We start from the raw sequence: 12,829 nt of genomic DNA, 5'->3' as shown, positions 1-12,829 counted from the left end.
AAAGACCCTTTGGCAGGGTTATAACCTGATTTAAATTACATTTTAAGAGAGAAATGAGACATTGAGAATAATTGAAAGTTCATCAGGTAACAAAGTTGAAGAGAGCTTTTCCAATAGAGGAAAGAGGAAGCATGAATAGCTGTCAGTTCTGATTTGCCCATCTTCTATAACCCACCTTCACTAGACCTTTAATTGTTCTGTGTTTTAATGTGGAGGCCATGAGCTTTAAATGTCACCCTTGTAAAAGAATTATTGGGCATTTATACAACCAGGGCCACTCAAAAGTAATATGTTGGAGTAATAGAAATAGAAATAGGCCTCTGTTTATAGGCTCTGGTCCTTATCTTTTCAGATCCATAAACATGATGTTATAAATGCAATGAGAGTCTATTCATTAGTAATAACTGGGTTTAGCTACTCAGCCTTACAAAAAATTAGTGAATTATCATTTTATGAATTTAAAATAAATATATTATCTGGGGTTCCTTTGGTTGGAAGTACAAAAACCAACATAAGTCAATCAAAAACTTCAAAAAAATTATTATGTACAATACAGCAGTTTGTCACAGAACCCAAGGCCAGGAATGCCATTTGACCCCAGGAAGAGACAAGGATGAGAAACCAAAAATACTTTCTGGGGTTTCTGTGTGTCTCATCTATGTTCCCCTCTGAGCATCTGTTTCATTCTTACTCATATATCTCTGTGGAAGGGCTTCCTCTGGTTCTCTGATCCATGTGGTAAAGCATTTTCTTCCCTTCTCTGAAGCTAGGTTTCTCTACCTATCTTCCCCTGCTAGCTTTTAAATATTTATTAAAAAATTGAGCTACAATGGAACTGCGGGTTAGGATGCAGAAACACACTCCAGTGTCATTAGCAGTCATGGGATCCCATAGCCAGTATTCAAGAGTCTAGCTCTTTCTGTAGGCAATCTGTCTCACATTTCATATCTGAATAATGCAGGGTAAACATGACAAGGATGCCCTAAACCTAATGAATGGACAAGTTTGTCAGCAAATAGTATCAGTTCCATGCATTTCCTTAGGGACTCTTTTCAGAGGACCCCGTTATTCCATCATTTCAGCTTTGCAGTGTCAGAAATTCATTCTCTCTTCAGTGTTTTTTCATCCTTCATTAAAACCTAGTGCTTTAAGAATGAATCCTCTAGGACAGGCAGTGACTTAAGGAATCACAGTTTTGCCTCCGGACTCCCAGCCGAGTGGTGGGCTCTCTCCCTCCCACTCTCCTCCTGTCCCACTGCACCCCTCCTCCCACTCTCTGTCTTTCCCTGACGGTTGAACTCTTTTGACAGAATTAATTGAGTAAGGAGCCAGAGACCAGTGTGGTTCTGGGTTAGAAACATAAACACACTGGTTAGAAGAAAAGCAAAAAAATGTCAGATTAGAAAGGCATGGCATTAGAGTTGGCTTATCAGAAGTGTGTTAGCCTGAAGTCCAGGAGCAGCAGAACTGTCTTTGGGTACACAGGTTGGAGCAGAAATAGACTGGGAGACAGTTGCACACCCAGAGGACAGCTTTTTACACATATGGTTGTAACTGGAAGGTTCTCTTCTACCTAACCCTGTTTAAGAGACTGCCATAGAGAATCTGACACAGCTGCTTCTCTGTGGGCAGAAAGAGCATATCACACAGAGAGGCAATTGTTGAGACTGTGAAATCTGATTTATTAGATAAGTGTAAATGTGTAAATGTAGCCGTATAATAAGTACTCAGCCTAGCCTCAGAGTCTAAAGTTGTCAATTTTTACAATCAAGTCTTGATTCTCTTATTTCTGTCTTGCCTCAAGCTTACAGGCCCCAAAGTCTCAGTTGATAAAGTGAAAATGATATTTTTCACTTTCGCTTGGCATAAGACACAACTTTAGCCCTCCCTGACCTCTTTCTGCCTCTTTCTTGACCTTTTCCCAGTAACCGATATATTTTTCTTTGAATAAAGTAAAATGTATTTTTGACATTCGTCTCATTAAATGTCAACCATGTTGGCATGTTGTATAGGGATGGACAACAAAGATTTTTATTGGGGCAATCAGAGGATGAAACATCATTTTTTAAGGGTCATGAAAAGGTCTAGGATTATAGGACACTGCTCTGCTCCTGAAAGACTTGTCTACCTAGACTAAGAAATAACAGAATAGTGAAGTGTTGCTATTGTGGTCACCTGAAGCTTGAGGAAAAAAAAAAGTAGTGCAATCAAAAGAATTCTAAACTTTCCCCCAATTTGCAAGAAATTGTCTACCCACATTTTCTTTCAAATGTTCCTTTCATTGTTTCATTCCTTTAATGTTTGCAGACATAGATCTTGCCTTAGTAATGGTCTGCACATCTGATCAAAGTGACAGGCCTGAGGATTCCAGGCAGCTTGAGAAGAGGCAGGAAAGGCCAGAACCAGTGTCAAAGGGTCAGGGTTGAGCACAGGATACATGGAAGCTCATCTTCCCCAGCAAGCGGGAACTCAACAGCTCACATCTACAGGCAGCAATGGGGGCTGCTTGTCCCTGAGAGTAAGGCATAAGCCCAGTGTTCAGACTCCTGAGGGGATGAGGGAGTAGTGGCTCAAGCCTGAGCCCCAGAATGAGTATGAGGATAATCAGGGCTCAGGAGGACAAGCAGAGGGCAGGCAGGGCCAGTGGGGCCAAGTCAAGCATCAAGAACACCAGGATACTATCCTATAAAGAGAAGGGGAAAATGCAGTAAGGATGGATATAGTCCAGGAAGGAATTATTCAGTTGAAACTCACATTAGCTAAGGGAGAAGATTGGGGCTCAACATAGGAAAAAGAGCTAAGCCATGTACAGATCCCACACTGATGTGAGCCAGGCCAGAACCTGGTGCAGTATCCCAGGGACTTACTCAACTAGCTCCATGTGAGTCACAAACAGTACTGACATCTATTAACATATCTTATCCTTACACAATCACAAAGTCTTTGAGGTAAACCGGACAAGTGTCTTTCTATTTTTACCCATGAAAACACTTAGGTTCTGAGGAGTTAAGTGACTAACATTACACAGCTTCAAAGTAGCAGCAGCCTGGCTCAAACCCTAGCCTCCTGCAGCTGAATTTATTCTTCTCTGGGCACTAACTGCTTCCCACATACCTTGGTCAACTATCAGTTCTTATCTAGTTCCAGAGTTAGTGGTTTAACCAAGTAGCCCCACATTGATTACACAATGGGGCTTCAGACGGGTGGCTTTTTTGAGTCAGCCATCCAGCGGCTGCACTTGCATTTTCTAACCCAAATTGGGACAGGGCTTCTTCCTTCAATCCTCTGAAGAGGTCTACAGTTCAGGGCTGGTATTGTGGTCTCTCTGATAAGACTCTCTCATGGGCATTCTCAAAAAGCTCCCTACTGTAGTCCCACTCTCACAGACTAATTTAAAATCTAGGAGTGATGACAAATGGAATGAGGTAGAACCATCTTTCACAGTTTAACTTAGAGTTTCAAGGTTAGGGTCATCTAAGAGAATAACCTTGGGTTGAGAGTAAAGATAGTTTATTATGGTTCTGCTATATGATTTGAAAGCAATTGTAATGCTTTTGAAGAGTTGCTTATTTTCTCCGACTCTCACTTTATGTTTACTAGGTTTAATATAAAAACGTTGATGAAATAAGTTTCAGAATGCCTCTTGTTTTTACATTCGATACCTGTATGTTCTCACGATCAGTACGTACATAGTGTCAGCCCTACCTCTACCCACCAGCCCCAGGAATAAAACCTACCACAGGGCCTGGACTTCCAGCCATATCCCTGGAAGTACAGAGCAGGTGATGACTATGAGCAGCTTCATGGCGCTTGTGAAAATACCCTTTTCCCCAGAGTACACCCCCATCATTTCCTCTTCCTTTATCATCCTCCTTGCCAGCCCTTATGAACTCCATCTGTAGGACTTACCTGAGCAGAAGACAGCCACATCTTCCTGGTGGGTGCAGTCGTGAAACCCCCAAAATCTGTGCTGGCACTGCTCCAGGGACTGCTCCTCCCCTGAGCAACGAACATTATCCAGCCAGATGCGGCCAACCCCAGGGCCATAGCATTTCCGGTTTCTGAAGGAGGGAGAGAGGGACTTCCCACAGCCCAGTTGCTTGCATACCACCTGGTCCTCCTTTTCTCCCCAATTGTCATCACAGACAGAGCCCCATACGCCCTTGTGCAGCACCTCCAGTCGCCCACAGCAGAGGTTGTCTCCTCCTACTAGTCTCAAGTCAAAGGGATCTGCAGGATGGGGGAGGAAGTCAGGGGTTGGAGACAGGAAGGGAAAGGAGAAAAAATAAGATCATTTATTTTTAAATTTTTTTCATTTTGTATTTTTGTAGGTTTGTTTTGAGACATCGTCTCACTCTGTTGCCCAGGCTGGAGTGTAGTGGTGTGATCACCACTCACTGCAGCCTCAACCTCGAGGGCCCTAGTGATCCTCCCACCTCAGCCTCCCAAGTAGCTGGGACTACAGGTGCATGCCACAAAGCTCAGCTTTTTTTTTTTTTTAAGAGACAGGGTTTTCCATATGTTGCTCAGGCTAGTCTCAAACTCTTGGGCTCAAGTGCTCCTCCCACCTTGGCTTCCCAAAGTGCTGGTATTATAGGCATGAGCCACTGCATCTGGCCAAGAAGATCATCTACATCCTTACCAAGCCCCATCAGCACATTTGAAACTCTCCACATGTATTTCTGTGATTAGAGCTCCTTCTGTAGCTCTCCATCATGTTCTAACCTCTGTTGTCCAGGTCGACTTCTCTCACAAGGATCTTTTCACTTCCTCGTCTATTTTATAAATCTAATATTTATAAATGACATTCCAAGAAGTTTTAAAAATTGAAGAACTTAACAGATACATAAAAAGATGTACCTTGTTCCTACAATATAGAATTCAAACTAATGAGAGTTCATGTTAATATAGTGCTTAATATTAAAAGCATTTTCAGATACAAAGTTGGGTATTATTATCTCCATTTCAAAAACAAAGGAATTAATTATCTGCCCAGTTAAATAAGTTTGCAATGGTCCTTTGGTGCGTTAGTAGCTCTTTGTAAATACTGTTTGAATGAGATTCCACATAATTAAATCCATGAATAAACCTAGTCTTTGGATGCACAGGCATTACCTTCACATTCGACCCACGTGTCTTCATCATGGTTGCAGGTGTTCTTCCCCCAAGGCCCAGAAGGGCAATCCTGAAGGGTTGCTTCTCGTCCTGAGCATGACATGTGGCTCAGCCAGATGGGTTTTCGGCCATAGGCATGCTTGTTGCAGCGTTTTTGAGTCAGTACAGCCCTCCCACATCCCAGCTGCCGGCACACCACCTTTGCGGCCCGGAGGCTCCAGCCTGTCTGGCACACGGTATACCACTGGTTCTGGTGCTTCACTTCCACGCGTCCCTTGCAATGCCCAGGGCCGTCAGCCAGCCTGACACCCTCTGGGACTGGGGAGAAAGAGCTCTCTGGGTCTGAGGGGAAAGAAAGAGAGCGTGTCTGTTCCCTGCCAGAACATGGTCTTCTCAGTAAAGGCGGCCCAATGGACATATCTCACAGTTCTTGGTGTTCAGTACAAGGCATGCTAAAGTGCTTAACACTGCCTCATAGATGCCTGCTGAAAGAATGAATGAGGGAATCAATGAAGAAAATGTAACTTCCAAATTCAAAGCTGAATCATTATCATTTCTGTAGCATTTTAATTTTTCAAACTGTTTTCATGTTCAACTTGTCATTTGATCCTCACAAGAGATCTTGTATAGACTTTTAAAAATAAATACAATAACATACAAGATATATCCAACACCAAATGCTTTTTGGTTCATTGTTGGCGTTATGAACTAAATATCTCAGATTAGTGCTCCCAACCCTCAATCTTTCTAAAAAATAGGACTGAGTCTTCAATGTCAAGGCAAAAGGTGACTGTTTCCCTAGAAACAAATTCTGTGGGCAGACAAAGAGGAGCCATGGACTAGCTCCTCAGTCACATCGCTGTCTAATGAACAAAAGAGAAGAGACTACTCATACATAGAAAGCAAGTATATGGGGGGAAGTAAAGGAGCACAGATCCGTTTGTCTATGTATCTTTCTATCATCTATCCACCTGTCTATTAGATTGTGTTAGTTTCCTATGAGTATCTCCTTTCTACCTGATTAGAAGATAAACTCCTGGAAAACTGAAACTATTTTTTAAAAAGCATACATTATACTTTGTGAGCTCATTTCTTCCCCCATAACTCCATGCCCAGCTCCAGATACAGTATACTCTATTCAACAAATGTTTAGTGGTGTGCATGTTGGCATGTGTGTAAATAAGAGGAACAAGTTCTCATATAGATTGAAACTAAGATGAAAGCATTTGCTCAACCAAGTAGGAATTGCAGTTCTAGGTGAGGATATTGTTTATCTCCAGCACTGACAGTTGGGAAAGTATGAGATGTGGGGGGTGACGGGCCAATTAGCCATTGTGTGAACATCTATGGTGGGGAATGAAGACCAACAAGAGTGGCCGTGAGGGGTATGGCAGCTGGCAAGTGGTCCGGGACCCCTGCCATACTCACTCTCACACGATGCCCCAGCATCTTCATCATGTGAACAATCATAAACTTCTTCTTGCTCACACTGAGCCAATGTATCTTCTGTTCCTGTGCAACTGACCGATTGGATGAGGACCTTTTGCTCTTTTTCTGCTGGTGGCTCATACAAAATACCACTGGGGGTTCCGCTGGCAGCTCCACAGCCCAGCTCCCGGCACACCACAGCTACGTCCTTAATGTCCCAGCCGTCATCACACACGGTGCCCCACTGGCCTTTCTGTTCCACCTCCACCCGCCCTTCACAGCGGTGGAGGCCCCCCACCAGCCGCACTCCAGATGGAGACGCTGCAAAGAGATGAGTTGTTAGCCAGAGGCCTGAGAGGAGCTCAGAGGGTCCTTAAGCATGTACTCAGTCAATTTGGGACTCTTCCACCATTCAAATGGTGTAGAGTGTTGGGGAACTAGAAATAAGGGATCAGAAGAAAAGGGAAGGAAGAGGAGCTTCAGAACTCTGTCTCTGAGTTCTGGTTCTGCTACAGCCTTAATGGTACCCTGTCAAGAAACTCTACTTCAAGATACCTGGACATGACTGCTGGCATTTTCAGATTAAAGATTAAGGAAAAGAGGTTGGTTGAAGATCCAGCAGAGTTTTAGATTCTCTGGCGGTCAGAATCAGAAGGCCCTAAAGAGATCATAAAGTCCACCCCATTATTTCACAGATGAGGAAAATCATCCTCATGAAAGTTGTGGTCCTATGGCTACATTGTCCAAAAGTGGAAGCCCCAGGCCAGAACAGAGGTGTAAAGAGAATATCTGTTGCGTTTTTCCTCTTCATGACTCTGTCTCTCTCTATGGCAGTCAGATTGAGGCAGAGTGTGTACAATTCGGGCTGAACAGCCTAACTATCTCTCACTCTCAGTGGCCAATCCACGCCCATACTTGCTGCTTCCTATGAAATTGTTCCTTGTTCGAGCGCCCATCTCAGGAGAAATACAGAGCATAGGGAAAGGGAAGAGTCAGAGTCTCAGAGCCCCAAGAGTTTGGTCTAATTCCAGGGACTAGAAGCATAAGAGAGGGTTCATGGAGTCTCTAGATAAGTTGTGAGAAATCTAGGACTTGGTTCAGTTTCATGACTAGAACTCTGGAAGTACAAAAGCTAACAGAGGTGGGGTGCGATAGCTCATGCCTGTAATCTTAGCACTTTGGGAGGCTGAGGCAAGTGAATTTCTTGAGGTCAGGAGTTTAAGACCAGCCTGGACCACATGGTGAAACCCTGTCTCTACTAAAGAAAATAAATAAATGAATACAAATATTAGCCAGAAATTGCTCAAACTCAGGATTTGGAGGTTGTAGTGAGCCGAGATCATGCCATTGCACTCCAGCCTGGGCAACAGAACAAGACTCCATCTCAAAAAAAGAGAAAAAAAGAAAAGACTAACCGAAATTTTCTTCCTTCCACCAAGACATGCAAGGAGAGTGGAGATGGCTGTGTAGGGAGACCAGGGAAGAGCCTGTTAGACAGCAAACATTTGTTAGGTGTGTACTACATTTCTGTTTTGTTTGTTTGTTTGTTAGTGAACTCAGAGAACAGTGATGAACCAGGGAGATAGCATTGCTGCCCTCAAGAAGCTTATATTAAGCTTGGCAATCCCACCAAGCCTCCTGCAGCCTCAGAGCAATATAGCAGAGGCTGAATTTGCCATGCTTACATGGAGAGAGATGGTTAGCTGAGAGAGTTCTGGTGCACCAGGAGAGGCCATGTTTGGACTGGAAGTCTATGGCCTATTGGAAGATGAACAGCTTAATAGGGGCCAACATGGGCCACACGGGATGACCCAGATTGCATGCATGGATGGAACGTGACTGCTGAAGATCAGATTTCCGACAGACTGACTTGTCACAACTGCACACAAAGTCCCCAGAGTTTAGAATCAGTCCAAGAGAAGTAGTTCAGTGAGAAAACTCTAATCTGGCAATTTTTTTTTTTTTTTTTTTTTTTTTGAGACAGAGTCTCACTCTGTCACCCAGGCTGGAGTGCAGTGGCACGATCTCGGCTCACTGCAAGCTTCGCCTCCTGGGTTCACACCATTCTCCTGCCTCAGCCTCCCAAGTAGCTGGGATTACAGGCGCCAGCCACCACAACTGGCTAATTTTTTTGTATTTTTAGTAGAGACGGGGTTTCACTGTGTTAGCCAGGATGGTCTCAATCTCCTGACCTCGTGACCCGCCCGCCTTGGCCTCCCAAAGTGCTGGGATTACAGGTGTGAGCCATCACGCCTGGCCTCATCTGGCTAATTTTAAACTGCAGCAGGAAGCTTATGTTTATTTCATGCATTTGTTTTTTAGTTTCTTTCCTTTGCTTAAATTTTTTTGGGAAAAAATATAAAAATGGAGGCTACAGATAGCAATTAAAAGTTAACCATAAAAAAAAGGGCATTTATATAAACCATAAAAAGCTAAGAAAAGTTTTCATTTTCACACAACTGAGTTTAAGGCTTATAGATCTGGGTAAAAATATAATTTAAGAGCAGTTATCCAGAAACGTTTTTATCTTCATGAGTAGCATGAACCATAAATAATTTGGGGGTCATTGTACCTGACATTAGAGTTTGGATTGGCATTATTGCATACTCCAAGAAATACTAGCTATCAGGATTAACAGGATATTTTCTTTCCTTGCTGACTGCAAAATTCTCAATTTTTAATCAATTTTCATTTTCTATGGGGTAGAAGACTAAAATAGCCATGGGAAAGAAAAAATAAATAAAAAACAAAAAATAAGTAAACAAGAAATTCAGGGAAAGAATAAATAAATAAATAAAACAAATTACTTTTTTAAAAACAAGAAATTCAGCTTGAGGAAACAGAAGGGCTGAGAAAAAAATAATCTGAATGTCAAGATGAGAATCCAGGAAGGTTGCATCTATCAGGGTATAGGATTCTCCACACCAATAGCAATGTTTCTGGCTGCCCCTCTCTGGTAAAGTCTCTGTGATCAAGCAGAAGGGGAGACTGGAAGGATAATATACAAGAAACTGATAATCCACAACCCATAGCCTCCCTCTTCTATAAACTCATTCTCTCTGTGCACCCTTTCCTTGGGTTTATCATTTGTGCGTTACCCAAAGACTCCCCGAGCCGGAAATCCAGCCTGTACTCTGCTGGTCAAGCTATGTGCTGCAAGCAACAATGCATTTCTAATTCAAATAAAGATACCATTAAGCCTGGCAGGGGGACCTGGATATGCTGGAAACCAACAGGAAGAAACCAAAAGGAAGTTCATTTTTCAGGTATGTCCATAAGGCAGTGAAGTGCATTCTAGACCTGAAATGAACCCAGCTCTTACTTGGATGCTGGCCAAGTGGCCACAGAAACCAAGTGGGGAGAGGTGCCCCCTGCCAGGATAAACCACCCAAACCCTTCTAAATTCTAGAGGTGGAAATCTGCCCACACAAGACTGAGTGGGTGAGGTAGGAAGCCAGAAAGGAAGTCTGCTGGGCCTGTTTTGAACAAGTCTTTCTCTGTGGCTCAAGAAGCTTCAAAGTTTCCCCTCTCCTAAGCTTGAGGCCTCCCTCTCAGAAACCCCCAAAAATCTTACCTAGGAATCCAGGTCTGGTGCAAATGGCTGGGGAAGAAAGAAGGAAATGAGTGAGGTCCATTTCCAAGGCTTTATTCAAAGAACACAACTCTAGAAGGCCTTCACAGAACTGTGTGAGACAAGAGTGGTAGATGCAGAGCCTCCAATGTCAGTCCTGTTGGGACCTTCTTCTTCTGGGATGACCATCCTCCAAGGACACAGGGACACTGGCTAGGAATCACAGAGACCAATTCTACCACAGCTAACTGGTTCAGCCTGCTTTCTTCACACGTGATGGTGGATAGATTGGTTTTCTATTCTAGTCAATTAGATTGATTGGTTATTACTGCCTGAAGTAAAAGTGTGGTGATACAGCCTCTTGGCTCAACAGGAAAGAGTGCTGGAGGCCACTGGGAAGATGCACTGGCCGGTGGAGGTAAAGATGCCATGGTGGGCAGAGCAGAAATTAGGGCAAAGGGGCAGGATATGCCTGTGTTCATTGGCACAGCATTTAGACCAGGTAAGCAAACTCTTACTGTAAGAGGCCAGACAGTAATATTTTCAGTTTTGTGGGCCATACAGTGTCTGTTGCAACCACTCAGCTCTGCCACTGTAGCCTGAGAACAGCCACATATATGTATGCAAATGAGGACGGCTATGTTCCATTAAACCTTTATTAGACACTGAAATTTAATTTTTTTGTCATTTTCATGTGTCATAAAATAGTATTTTTCTTTTGCTTTTTTCCTACCATTTAAAAATACAAACCTCATTATCAGCTTGCAGGCTGTTTTAGCTGATTTAGATGAATAGCTCAGGAAGTAGCTCTATATGTAGTTCCAAACCTCCAGATTCCAGCACCAGCCTGTCTTTAAAACATGGGGGTTTCTTCCTACAGGATCTCTGTATATTTGGACTCCTTTCTCCATAAGGTCCCTCCTAATGCTGTAGAGAGTCCTGGGCCCTGTAACCTCCAGGAGTCCCTGAGGCCTGTGCATTTTCAACTGCAAAACACCCACCACCCCCATCTTATAGGATTTTTCAGAAGGAGCAAATATCTTTGGACCTCCAGCCTACAGTTTTTCAGGCAGATTCAAGTAGTTCAGTGGTTTATCCTGGAATATTTTCTTTTCTTGGTTTCCAAATAACTTCTCATTACCCTCATTCCCTTAATCTTCAGAATGTGGCCACTCTCAGGCTCAATGAGGCCTTTTCTGCAACTGTCCAAAACTCAAGGTTATATTATACATACGGGAATCATTGCATAACCCCCAACCCAACATGTGTACATGTGAAGGAAAGTGAGCATGGCAAGCCTGATATGCAGGTGCAAACATGATATAGCCAGTAAGTGACTTGGAAGCTCTGCAGTAGGGTGGGTAACTGCAGAAGGCACAGGCCAGAAAGGCTTCATGAAGCAGGTGGAAGTGCAGATGAGCCTGGAAGACCCAGTAGTATATCCATGAGGGGCAGGACTAGCCGTTGAGTGATGTGGGGGATGCATGGATGTTTAAGATGTGGTCAGTACCTTACATTGAACACAAAAGTGTCCAGTTGAGAGGCTTGTATGGGCTTTGGTGATGTACTAGATCATCAAGACATAAAAGTGGATGTGATTGATTAGCATAGGGATTTACTAGGCATTGTTAGATGCTTTATATTAGTTATCTTATAAAAAATACTCCTAAAAACCTCTGAGGAACATAATATTATCCTCAATTCATAGATGAGAGAGCAAAATTTCAGAGAGGTATGGTAACCTATGAATTCACACCGCTAAGAAATCAAAACAGCAGGATTGAAATCCAGGTCTCCTTGGCTCCACAATCACCAGATTAACTAGGTTAATCTCTAGATTACTCTAAGCAATGAGAAACTGAAGAAAATTTAAAAAAATTATATGAAACACTTTTCAGAGGAAACCAGACAATATGATCAATGAAAGGTGATTGTCTTGCAGTTCTACTTCCTTTCCTGGCTCTACTTGCTGCTGCCTGGTGCCCATTCATTTGTCTTCTTACTAATAGTACATTTAGGAACACTTATGTAAAAAGAGAAATGGGATAAACTATCATGACTCTGTCATTACAAATATAAGAAAATAGAAAAAAGTCTGTTAAAGTGAATTACAAATGTCTATGGATTAAGCGGCTATTTAAGGATTAGAATAGTTACCAAATGTAGAAAAGAGGAAGAAGTTCATCCTTGAAAAACATCTAAATCTGTTCCAGGTTGGCAGGGAGAAAATTCTCCTAATCAAAGTTCCAGAAAACTCTGAAGCCTAAACCAACAGGTGCAGAGATACTCACCAAGGATCAAGGAGAATAGCAGAGCCATGACCAAGGCAGGTGAAGATGATGAGCTGAAATTTAAGGCTAGAAGGAGGTCCCCAAGCAGCAATATTTAGTTTTAGCTGCAAGTATGTTAAGAGGAGGGACAAAGACAGGTCCTGAGTGCAGGCAAAGCATTATCAGATGATCAGAAACCAATAGACTCGGGGGGCAGACCTGACAGAGCTGGACTTGCTGAAATCAGCATGTTCCAGAGGAAAGGAAGTGGCCAGAACTGGCGGAAAAATGCTGAAAACAAAACAGAAACAGGCTATCATGACTTGGTTCTGCTGTAAGTCCAGCTCCATCTGTCTCTCCTACAGCCCCTTTGCTATGTAAACAGAGGAAACACCTCCCACAAGGAAAGGCAGGTGCCAAAAATATGGCCATCTCTCAGTAGAAG

At 43.0% G+C, this 12,829-nt stretch overlaps 1 protein-coding gene across 1 annotated transcript; it reads right to left on the bottom strand.

Annotated features, from left to right (window-relative positions):
• Positions 1–1,996: 1,996 nt before the first annotated feature.
• On the bottom strand, positions 1,997–12,540 carry CD5L (CD5 molecule like). Its single transcript, XM_009434914.5, has 6 exons — positions 12,406–12,540; positions 10,118–10,144; positions 6,544–6,864; positions 5,116–5,457; positions 3,910–4,230; positions 1,997–2,683 (listed from the first exon to the last, which is right to left on the bottom strand). Exons 1-6 carry the CDS (start codon positions 12,431–12,433, stop codon positions 2,679–2,681), a joined length of 1,044 nt encoding a protein of 347 aa, XP_009433189.1. The 5' UTR covers positions 12,434–12,540; the 3' UTR covers positions 1,997–2,678.
• Between the last annotated feature and the right edge of the window lie 289 nt (positions 12,541–12,829).

This window comes from Pan troglodytes, chromosome 1 (genome assembly GCF_028858775.2).
Source record: "Pan troglodytes isolate AG18354 chromosome 1, NHGRI_mPanTro3-v2.0_pri, whole genome shotgun sequence".
NCBI lineage: Eukaryota > Metazoa > Chordata > Mammalia > Primates > Hominidae > Pan > Pan troglodytes.
This window is presented reverse-complemented; position numbering and strand designations above follow the sequence as displayed.

Bases quoted from the DNA above. Each gene is read 5' to 3' on its own strand.
- CD5L (XM_009434914.5), bottom strand. From the start codon at position 12,433: ATGGCTCTGCTATTCTCCTTGATCCTTG. The intron at 10,145-12,405 runs GTGAGTATCTCT...TTTCTTCCCCAG, and splicing joins GCTATTCTCCTTGATCCTTG to CCATTTGCACCAGACCTGGA. The intron at 5,458-6,543 runs GTGAGTATGGCA...CTTTCCCCTCAG, and splicing joins TGCTGGGGCATCGTGTGAGA to ACCCAGAGAGCTCTTTCTCC.